The sequence below is a fragment of the Rhinopithecus roxellana genome, chromosome 3 (assembly GCF_007565055.1).
Source record: "Rhinopithecus roxellana isolate Shanxi Qingling chromosome 3, ASM756505v1, whole genome shotgun sequence".
NCBI classification, from domain to species: domain Eukaryota; kingdom Metazoa; phylum Chordata; class Mammalia; order Primates; family Cercopithecidae; genus Rhinopithecus; species Rhinopithecus roxellana.
The window spans coordinates 148,398,435-148,410,939 of record NC_044551.1 but is presented as its reverse complement, the minus strand read 5'-3'; the positions used below and the strand labels follow the sequence as shown (position 1 = coordinate 148,410,939).

Genomic DNA, 12,505 nt, shown 5'->3' with positions numbered 1-12,505 from the left:
GAAGGTGGTATACGTACAGATACAGATAGGTTGATAGATTTTGTCGTAAGAATATGAGAAAATTCCCTAATGGCCTTTATTTTCTCAAGGAATTATGAAGCAACTGTCAGCTGAGAATGAACGTTCAATATATGCTATGGTGGGAATAAAGAAGTGTTATGGGAGCGAAAAGCAGGGGCACCTAACTCAGTCTAGAGGTGAGAGTAGAAGAGACCTCAAGGAAGAACAGAAATTAATAAGGAAAGGATAAGTAAGGCCAGGAGTAAGAGCATCTCAGACATGCAAAATTTCAGAGGCAAAGAAGAAAGGGCATGTTCAGGGAGCTATAAGGCACCTAAGAGGTCAAGATGGGGATTGGTAAGAAATGAGGTTAGATAAGCAGATGTAACCTCATTTCTTGATTCAAAATCAAGAAGAGCCTGTATGCAATGTTAAGGCCACTGAAATCTGTCATGAAGACAATCAGAAGTAGTCACTGAAAAGTGCAATACATATTTTATTTTTGTGGTCTTCACATCAGTTTGGAGAAAATATTTGTGAATCTAAATATATAATTAATATAATATTAGTCCATTTTTATATTTGATACTTAAAAAATCGAAAGGCAGTAAAGTTTAGCAGTTAAGAGTACAGATACTAGAAACAGAGTGCCTGTGTTCAAATCTTAGCTATGCCAGGTGCAGTGGCTCATGCCTGTAATCCCAGCACTTTGGGGAGTTGAGGTGGGAGAACTGCTTGAGCCGAGAGGTCAAGGCTGCAGTGAGCCGTGATCACACCACTGCACTCCAGCCTGGATGACAGAGTGACGCCCTGTCTCAAACAAAACAAAACAAAACAAAAAACAAAACAAGACCTCAGCTATGTCACTTAGCAACAGCGTGATTTGGGCAGTTATTTAACCTGTGTTTGAGTTTCCTTATCTTTAAATGGAAGTTTTAATAGTAAAGAAGTAAATAATAATATAATCTCAGTCAGAGGACTACTGTAAAAACTACATTAGTTAATATGGCATTCTGTAAATTTTAGCTATTGTTATGATATAATTTTACCTGCTTTTTAATGTCATAATTTTCACCATCTTCAGCTCTCATTTTTTCAATCTTTTCTTCCTGTTGTTTTGCCTCTTTTTCATACATCACTTTTTCTTTGACCAACCTATAGAAAAGCCAAAAATATTTCAGAAAATTAGCTTTCTCTCTAGACCATAAGAAAGAAACTGTGTAAATATAAAACATACTATATTTAGAATGCCAAAGTAGATATATTAGATGGAGGGAGGAAAGAACAGAAGAAAAATAGTTTAGGCAGAGATATAAGTATGATCCTCATGCTCTTAAATCGTATACCTGCCTAACATAAGTGCAATCTATCAAAGCATGAAATTCTTTTTTTTTTTTTTTCTTTGAGACAGAGTCTTGCTCTGTCACCCAGGCTGGAGTATAGTGGCAAGATCTGTGCTCACTGCAAGCTCCACCTCCCGGGTTCACACCATTCTCTTGCCTCAGGCTCCCGAGTAGCTGAGACTACAGGTGCCCACCACCACACCCAGTTAATATATTTTGTATTTTTAGTAGAGACAGGGTTTCACTGTGTTAGCCAGGATGGTCTCTATCTCCTGATCTCATGATCCACCAGCGTCGGCCACCCAAAGTGCTGGGATTACAGGCATGAGTCACCATGCCCAGCCCAAAGCATGAAATTCTTAATTTTTAAATTAAAAACCAACTTCAGTATAATTGCAGTGTGAAAGCAATACTCAAAATCAGTATATACCAATAATACTAATACAATTGTCTTTTTTTTTTTTTTTAAATATGTCTTCCAAACCTTTATACATGTATCTGAAACAGCACAATGGTAAAAGCTCAGTTTACTGGCAGGGGAAAATTCAGTAGATCGCATGTCAAATCCAAAACACAGAAAGACTGGATTATTTTTTAACAACAAAATCATTTAACAAGTATTTATTGTGCCTTTAATTTTATGCCAGAGTTTCCTTGTGCAAGGAGCTGAGATAGATAATTTAGATGCAGTTCTCTCACAGACAAGTGGTGGAAACAAACTAGTATTTACTTCCTAAAGTAAGAAAAAGTATTTTTAAAAAAGTACATCAGGAAAAGTTTCAACAATAAGAAATACTGCAATACAAAGTTCTACTGATTATCCCAGAGATGATCCAAATTAAATTAACCATAATAGCCCAATCTTCCCCAATTCTGGTTGTTTAAAGTTTTAATATAAAAGAAAAGTATAGTCTAAGAAAATATTAACATTCATATATACACAGTATCCAGCAGTCTTTTTCTCTCAACATGTGTGTGTGAAAATTTATATTTAGATATACAAAAAAAATAATTTGGGTCAGGTACAGTGGCTTACACCTGTAATCCCAACACTTTGGGAGGTGAGGCAGAAGGACCACTTGAGGCCAGGAGTCTGACACCAACCTGGGCAACATGGCAAGATTTTGTCTCTACAAAAAATTTTTTTAAATTAGCCAAGCGTGGTGGCATGCCTCTGTAGTTCCAGCTACTCAGGAGTCTGAGGTGGGAGGATCCCTGGAGCTTAGGGAGTCAAGGATGCAGTAAGCTATAATTGTGTCACTGCATTCCAGCCTGAGTAACAGAGCAAGATTGTCTCAAAAAATACATAATAATACTAACAAATAACAGTAATTTGGATAATAATCACTTCCAACGTCATTAAATGTTCTTTGAAAATATAGCTGTTGGTGATTGTGAAGTATTTCATAGTACTGAGATGACAGCATACTGAAGTATTATCCTATTGGATATTTAAGCCATTCCCAGGCCGGGCGCGGTGGCTCAAGCCTGTCATCCCAGCACTTTGGGAGGCCGAGACGGGCGGATCACGAGGTCAGGAGATCGAGACCATCCTGGCTAATACGGTGAAACCCTGTCTCTACTTAAAAATACAAAAAACTAGCCGGGCGACGAGGCGGGCGCCTGTAGTCCCAGCTACTCGGGAGGCTGAGGCAGGAGAATGGCGTAAACCCGGGAGGCGGAGCTTGCAGTGAGCTGAGATCCGGCCACTGCACTCCAGCCTGGGTGGCAGAGCAAGACTCCGTCTCAAAAAAAAAAATAAAAAATAAAATAAGCCATTCCCATATTATAAACAATACTGCGATGAACATCCCTACCTATAAATTTTATAGACATGAAATATTTTCTTCCTAAAAAAATATTTTAAATGCATAGTACATATGTGAAATTAACTCCTTTTCCAGTCAACCAGTGACTTTTTCTTAACAATTACTTTTTCTAATAATGTAACAAGTCAAACTTTGTCATTAGTTATTAGTGAATGACAAAATGCAAATATTAAATCAATCTACTCCTATTTTAGCCTACTATTTGATTTTTTATTTTAGTCAAAGAAAATATGCCAGATTTAACTATTTAAACATTAATAAGCATATTAAAGGTTACACCACAGCAAAGTAAAATTAAAAAGAGAGAAATGAAACACCACGGGAAAATAAGATAAATCTGATAGGTTCACTAAATAACTCACAGGAGTTATACACAGAACAGAAACAAAGCATGTAAAGATTTTTTTTTTTTTTTTAAAGAATAAAAGTTCCCAAAGCTGGAAAAGAAAAGCAAACTTAACTGAAAGGGCTTCATTTTAGAAGCACACAGAATCCATTAAAAAAAAAAAAAAACTATGTACATTAAGAATTTCCAGTGGCTCACTGGGAGGTCAAGGTGGGAGGATCACTCGAGGTCAGGAGTTCGAGATCAGCCTGCCCAACATGGTGAAACCCATCTCTACTAAAAATACAAAAATTAGTCGATGTGGTGGCAGGGGCCTATAACCCCAGCTACTTGGGAGGCTGAGCCAGAAGAATCACCTGAACCCGGGAGGCAGAGGCTGCAGTGAGCCAAGATCGTGCCACTGCATTCCAGCCTAGGCAAGAGAGTGAGCCTCCATCTCAAACAAACGAACAAACAAAAAAATAATTTCCAGAACTCCATAAAAATTAAAGCTTTCAAAAAGAGAATAGGTAATCTGTAAAAGGATCAGATTGACTTATACTTCTTATTAATAACACTAGATATCAGAAGAAGATGGTGCAATCCCTTGAAAGTTTTGAGAGAAAATGATTTATATCCTGGATTTATAACTATAATAAAAGGTGGAGAAGAAAATCCATTAACTGACTTAACAATTATTTATTGAAGGGCTACTATGTGCCAGGTATGATTTTATGTACCAAGGATACAGCAATGAAGTACAAAAATCCCTGCCCTATGGCACTTTTCAGTGGGGAAATAAAGAAAATTAAATAAGCAAAATATATAACATGTTAGATTGTGAAAAGTGCTATGGAGAAAAAGTCATGAAGGAGGACTGGTAATACAGGGGGTTTGCAATTTAAAATAGGATTGTCTCTTTGAGAAGAGGACACATGAGTTAAGATTCGAAAGGGGCAATAAGCTATGTAAATAACTGAAGAAAGAAGTTATAGGCCAAGGGATCTATTTTTAGTTACATAAGAATGCAAAAAGTTGATCTACTATGTCACCTTTCTGAGAAATTTACTTAACGTACTCCAACAAATTGAAGATGAAAATCCAGAAAAGAAGTCATGAAACCAGGAAGTCGTTGTCAACACAATCCCTAACAAAGGAAAAATATAACCCAAGGTTAACACTGTGCTATAGGCCTGGAAAACAATCAGTCTAAATGAGGATCTTAGTGTGAGCTCTTATAGAAACATCTTTAAGAAGGATGGAACAGATTCTTACGAACAGAGACAATGAGTAATAAGGTAGAAGGTAGTAATGATATAATAAAGAAGTCATGTTTTTCTCTCAATTATAAAAATGAAAACAATTAGCAACTTCAGGAACCTCATTCCCCTGACAAACACACATGCACACCCACAAATGCACACATGCAACAAATGGTTACGGTTGTAATATGAAGCAATTGGTGAAAAAGAGAATCCATTTAACCTGGATTTATAAAAAGTCTTCCTTAGGCAGGATAGTTCCCATAGTGCCTAGAACATAACAAGCAGTTAATAACATTTAGTTTAAGAAAAAACATGCTGTAAAAAGTGGGTAAGATGACTGCTGATCAACTGAGACCAACACCTGTGTCATCAATTCCTTGTATTAAATCCCCGTTTGAAACTTCTAGTATAATTTCCTTTTCCCTGTTATATACAGTTCTCCTCTACTGATACAGCTGATAACAAACTCTCCTCTCTCTGAAGAAACGAAGAGTTTATTTAAGATTTGTGTTGTGTGAGGGATTATGGAAAAGAAGAAACTTAAATTGAAGGCCTCATATGAACAGACCTGTAGGTACTTTATTGCATTTAATACTTATGACCCTACTTAAGTAGTATTATCTCTATTTTACACTCTCTTGCTAATTATGCCTCTCCATAATGTTTTTAAAAGAGTCTTTCAATAAAAACAGAAGTTAATGAAGACATCAATATTTCAGAAATGAATAAAATCTGTTACTGTATTTCAGGAAGCTGATCAAAAAATGATACTACTCATGAAATTAAGCTAAAAATTGATAACAACTCTGATGAAAGAAGTTAGGTTGGATGAATGACATCTGAGGTTTTAGCATTTCCAATGGGCATCAACAAATCTGCTCTCCTAAAACTTTTTTTGCCGTTCGGTGAAGTTCAACAGTTATAATTTAAGAACAGACAGTTATGATATTGGTATCTCATGAAATATAAAATGTAATGAATTTAGGCAAAAGCTTGATTCACTTGAGATAAATAAAAATTAAATATGGTGATAAGAGCAGCTAACACATACTGACCACTTACTATGAACCAAGCACTGTGCCAAGGCATGCTAAATGCCACATATGTCATTTAAGTCCTCAAAACAAACCAAACAGGTACTAGTATTATTCCCATTTTAGTAACTACTAAATCAAAATTAATGGAGCTTCAGTACCTTGTCCAAGTTCTCACATTTGTTAAGTGCCAAAGAACTGTTAAACTCCATATTCTTAGCTACTAATTTAAGTAATTCTCAAACATTTGAATATAAAAGTCTAAATGTGTTCAATTACAGCAGGCATTGTTAGTTGCCTACCCAGCAACCATTCCTCCATTTCTTACTTGACAACAGAATCCAGTTTTGCTTATGATCAGCCAGGAAGTCATGCCCTTCAAAGGAAGAAACTAATCACAATGATTTTACCCCCTTTTCCAAATGATAGTTTAGGCATGTGCAAATGATCCAATTCTGACCTAAGCTACATAAGAGACATCTGATGGAGGTTCTGAGAAGCTTGTTATTGCTCATAAATGGGATATAATCCATTTTCTCACCTGGACATTGTCACCTCTGTGTGACACCTGCCACTTGTGTCAGACACCTTAGGATCATGAGGAAATCCTGCCTAAAGAGACAGGTCAATCTAGTCAGAGAACTGCAGTCTTTGATGATGGTACTGAATTACTAAATCAACCAACAGTCAACGTATACTGCTTCTAGTTTTCTTATTGCAGGAGATAATAAATATCCTTATAGTCTAAGCTGCATACAGTTTTGTTTTCTGTTAGCTGAAGTTAAAACATCTAAAATGATAGTCACTAACAGCAGAAGATTGTTCTGTAAGTACAGAAATAATGCTCTCCAACTTTGGACTAACTCTTTCTAAACAAATCATTTAGAAATTGAAGTATCTCTCATTTTTTCCCTATCTACAAATAAACATGAAGTAAGATTAAATTACCTATACAATCCCCAGTTTTATGTTTTCCACTATATTAAAAAATGTTCCATATAAATTTTGTGTGAAAGTCTATATTTCACACTTAACACTAAAATAGTGTAAACCTGTTTTTGCTTTTGGTGGGGCGTGGTGGCTCACGTCTGTAATCCTAGCACTTTGGAAGGCCAAGGCGAGTGGATCACCTGAGGTCAGGAGTTCAAGACTACCCTGAACAACATGGTAAAACTCCATCTCTACTAAAAATATAAAAGAATTAGCCAGGCATGGTGGTGCACACCTGTAATCCCAGTTACTCAGGAGGCTGGGGCAGGAGAATTGCTTGAACCCAATAGGCGTAGATTGCAGTGAGCTGAGATCGTGCCATTATACACCAGCCTGCCTAACACCGAAACTGTCTCAAAAGAAAAAAAAAAAAAGGCCGGGGGCAATGGCTCACACCTGTAATCCCAGCACTTTGGGAGGCCGAGGCCCGCGGATCACCTGAGGTTGGGAGTTCCAGACCAACCTGACCAACATGGAGAAACCCTGTCTCTACTAAAAAATACAAAATGAGCCAGGTGTGGTGGTGCATGCCTGTAATCCCAGCTACTCGGGAGGCTGAGGCAGGAGAATCACTTCAACCCGGGAGGTGGAGGTTGCAGTGAGCCAAGATCACACCATTGCACTCCAGCCTGGGCAACAAGAGTGAAATTCTGTCTCAAAAACACAAAAAACAAACGAAGACCACTTTGTTTTTAATAATCATGGTGGCTACTAGAGGATAATATCCAGAATAAATAATATTACCATCTATCTACAACACATTTTCAAAGTATTTCTGTAACTTACAGGATATTAGGTGTTAAACAGTAAAATATCAAGGCCTATAAACTGCAACTTAATGGAGAGTGGGAATTAAGTAGCTAGATACTAAGTCTATAGACCATCATAGGCGGTAAGAAGTTTCACTGTGCTTCAAAGGAAACATGGCACCAGAAAAAGTGTATCCACTTACTGCTTGGACGCAGGAAGAAAAAAGTCTACTCAATTGGAAAAATGCAAGTCAACTGCATTAACTAAGAATTCTCACTAGTTCCTTAGTATGGAAGAATTACGATTGACATCAGAAGCTGATGTATAGTGTTAATGATCTATACAGTAAAATGTGCGTAGTTCAATTTCAGTGAGTTTTAGTCATTTTCCACTAATCCTTGTGGTCATTATAAAGTCCTAAGTGAGATTTTCCACTGTTTCCAAACTTTTTGATAATTATAGTCAAAATTTCGAGAGTCAGCAAAACTAAGGAAGAACCTGCTACAGTATCCTCTCCTAACAAAACTTAAAATAAAACAAAAGTGTGCTACCCAGAAACACATAAAATGAGATGGGGCTGGAGATGTTGCTTGTTCTGAATGGAATGTCTCCTCTCCTCATCCTCTCCCAACCAACTCATTCTTCAAAACTTAACTCAAATAAATGTCCTTGTCTTCCAGGAGGACCACTCTAACATCAATCCTTCCACTCTCCCAAGCTGACACCGTAGATCCTATGTCTATGTATCTTCATAGCATATTTATCTGCATCATCACAATAGGTTGAAATTTTGCCTACTTCCACACCTAAAAATAAATCTCCCAAGGAGTGGAAATACATCTCATATCACACCTGGAAGAATATATGCCTCACAGATCTATTTGCTGAATGAAATAACTCATAATTATCCTGCATGGTAAGCAGGACAACTATCATCAGCCTCATTTTCAAATGAGAGCCTGCAATTCAAAGAAGTGAAAGGCCAGCTGTCCAGGAAAGGATGAAAACAGGACGTGAAATCATGACTTCTAACTTCAAGTGTCAATATTTTCTACATAAAATTACAATCTCATGTTTAAAGTAAATGAAGCAATTTTCAAAATTTAAATTTCTTTGCTCTGTTCCCAAAGTAAAATCATTCCATGGTTCAACACTTGAATAGCACAAAAGAATACACTGTGAAAAGGCAACCCACCACCTACACACCCTGCCCCCAGCCACTCAGTTCCCACCACTGGAAGCAATATGTTCTCAATTTCTTGTATTCTAAATGAAAGAAAATGAATGTTTAATTTCATGGTATTTGTTACCTTGTAGTTTCCCAGTACCCATTAATTAATCCACTAAACTGGAGATGGTACAAGTTTTATTAATTGCTGAAGCAGAATATGTGCTTTAATTAATTTTTAAAAATAAGTTAGATATTTTATAAACAGCTAAAATGATGCATGTCAAACATAACATCAATATCACTTTTTTCAATACTATGACTCTCAAGGATTAATAAATGAATAAATCTTAGAATGAAAATTCAAAAAACACAAATATAAAACTCATTATTTCGTGAATCCTCTAAACTGTCCCTTAAAAGGTCCCTCAAAGGTTCTGAGATGTCAGTGAGATTAAAAAGTGCATACTACTGAAAGGGCTAAAGACACTGTGAATAGCTTCTGCTTGAGTTTATATGAGAAAGCAATAGCACCTCCCACAGCTGCTTCATCTCCATACAAAACACTCTGACAGTTTTAATTATCACCTAAAATCACAAATCTCTCTGTACGTTTGACTTTTTATCCTCTGTCCAGACCCATATCTCTAACTGCCTTTGTAACATCTCTATTTAGACATCCCCACTAGCAACCAAAGCAGGCTGAAAACTGAGCTCATCATCATCTCTCTCTAAAATGATACCCTTCCCAACTTGAGCTGTCAACATAGTAATCACGCTCTCATCTCACCACCTTTGTGATACCATTCACTGGAAACCTCACATTGCAACTGGTTTGGCTAAGTCTGAGAAAGACAGAAGGAAACACAGATGGATAGGGTAAGGTTCTGCATGTGAGGGGTTTTGTTTTGTTTTTAAGTGAGACTATACAAGTACTAGATAAAGTAGGACTGCCTTGTGAACATCATGGGGAAAATAGCTAAGTTGTCTGCAAGCTCAATTTAAGTCAGGAGTATGATGCAGTTATTATACTTTTCAAAAAGCCAAGTCGGCCGGGCGCAGTGGCTCACACCTGTAGTCCCAGCACTTTGGGAGGACGATATGGGTGGATCACCTGAGGTCAGGAGTTCAAGACCAGCCTGGCCAACATGGTGAAACCCTGTCTCTAATAAAAATATAAAAATTAGCCAGGCGTGGTGGTTGGCCCCTGTAATCCCAGCTACTTGGGAGGGTGAGGTAGGAGAATCACTTGAACCCCAGAGGCCGAGGTTGCAGTGAGCTGAGATCATACCACTGCACTCCAGCCTGGGTGAGAGAGTGAGACTCAAAAAAAATTAAAAAATAAAAAAGTCAAGTCTATCTTAGATGCGTTAAAAGAAGCGGAGAATCTAAAACATGGTACATAAGTGGTACTCCTTGGACGAACTGCATCAGTACTTTTATTATTCATAATTTACTTCCAAAATTGTTATATATAACTTAGATCCAACAGGGATTTAAAGGTAGCATCTGAAAGAGGACACTGGCAAACTAGAGTATTAGGAGAGGAATATCCAACATTATCATTCTATTCTGTTATATTCTGTGAAATAAATAGTTGTTTGTCTAAAACAGACAGATATGGGCTATTTGGTTATTTCAAACTAATATTGCTTATCATACTATTTTAAATGGGTGAAGAAAATGTTGGATGGAAATGACTTCAGCTTCTCACAGATAATAAAAGTTAGCATTAGTCAGAATATCCGAATTTTATCAAATTATAAAATAAACCCAATTTAATGATATTTCCTACAGCAATTATTCTTGGTGACCCATCAACTCAGGTTATTCTTGAAATTACTGATAAGAAAATTTGGGAGCAGAATCTGGGATTTCTTAGTTGGTTTCGGAGAACTCATGGCTTTCGGATTATTAGCATTATTACAGAGGCACTTTGATATGTAATGTGTTTATTCAATGTATTGAACTAAGATTTTGTTCATTAAGTCAAAATGGTTCAAGCAGCAGCATGTATGAAGATTTCTATTTTCATATCACTGATATTGAAGTTTTAAGTCCTTTTGTACAAAAGAATGACAAAATAATCATTATTAATAATTTTCATTCAGAAAAACGCAAGAGGTGCAAATAACTTTCACACAATAATCCTATCTGATAGTATACATATACAGTGATTTGGTACATGTTAAAGGGTCCATTTTCAAAGTATATTTAATTTGTACTTTACCACATTGCAATTTGGAGTTTAAAAAACTACGTTATAAGTCCTTAACTGCTTAATTAGTTTTAAATAAAATTTGGTAATGGTACTTGACATAAGAGCTGTACTTGACACAATTTTAACAGCTAGGAAAGACTCTGAAGCCCTCCAAATCTTTCTTGTCTAAGTCACCTTATTTGTAGCCTGTAGTTTAAAAAAAAGTCTATTCTGTATCGAATATTTCACCCCTCATTCTTTACCTGTTTACTCCGGGTAAAATAGTTATTTTACAGCCTGACTTCCTGAATTTATCAGTAAACATTGTTTCAAAATGTTGCATTTTCACAACTGGAGGCTTAAACAGGAGAACAGTATTGTTTTAGCATGTAAAAACATGAAAAATCTCTAACTTTATTTCACAAAAACAGAAAAAAATATATAAATGATGTCTTTTATGGCATTTGAAGAGCATCACAACTTTTTGCAAGCTGTTGTACTACAGTCTTCCTGAACTATTTCTGATGAATTACTTGGTAGAATCTTTCAGGATCCTGACTGTGGATAGACTCTCATGATTATACATAAACATATATCTGTGACAAACATTCCTTTCTCTGGTCAACCTAAAAACCCCAAGTAATAACTGTAACATTTGAGATTACAGAAAGACACAGGAGCTGTAATTACAGCAGGCTGACTCTAACTTGTATTATGTATAAGGGGAAAATCTGTCCTATAATTGATCATGTAAATATAACCAAACTGCCATTTTTCAAATGTGATAACAATTGCTTTCTTTTACAGAGGAAAAGGGATGCTCTTCAAATAAATGTCAATAGATATGGCAAAAGTAAACAAAAGTAAAAACGTTTTTATGAACAAATAAAGCTTTGGAAATACCGTATACTCTTCCCCTCTTAAAGGTTTCACATAATGACAGCTTTTGAGTTATCTTACAGTAAATAAACGTATTACTTTGCTTAACTCAACCCTTCTCAAACTAATTCGAGCATAGAACACTTTTTCAACATGCTTACTAAGAGCTAGTGAACCAGATTCCATCAACCTGGAATCCAAAATGATGAAAAAGTAATACGCAAAATTCTGACTTTAGTGACTGATAAATTTCTATCTCTAAATTTCTAAGGTATATTTCTATAAAACATTAAATATAAACTATTCTATTCAAAATTTCCAATTTATAAAAAATAAAATATATTATCAATTTAAATAAAATTAGTGTTTACATCTTAATGTAGCATTAACAATAGCAAAACCAATACTAATATATATCTAGTATAATATTAAATAAAACAAGGAACATTGTAACTGTCCTGTAAAATTCTAATTTAAATTTCTTTAATTCTAATTTTAAAAAATTCTAATTTGCTTACAACTGAATTCACATTTTAGTAGAAAGTAACTAGCTACACCATCTTGTGTATTATCAAGAAAAATATTTACTTTGAAAAATTATATAGTAACATTATAATAACTGATGAAACGGTTTTTTTTAATTTTCTTTTTTTATTATTATTATACTTTAAGTTCTAGGGTACATGTGCAAAACATGCAGGTTTGTTACATATGTATGCATG

General features: G+C 35.7%; 1 protein-coding gene across 1 annotated transcript in view; it reads right to left on the bottom strand.

Annotated features, from left to right (window-relative positions):
* The window catches only part of TBCA (tubulin folding cofactor A), a 68,492-nt gene that overhangs the window by 15,657 nt on the left and 40,330 nt on the right, over positions 1 to 12,505 (bottom strand). The window contains exon 2 of the mRNA XM_010356678.2: positions 1,050 to 1,155. Coding sequence (XP_010354980.1) covers positions 1,050 to 1,155 — 106 coding nt within the window. The remainder of the gene's footprint in view (positions 1 to 1,049; positions 1,156 to 12,505) is intronic.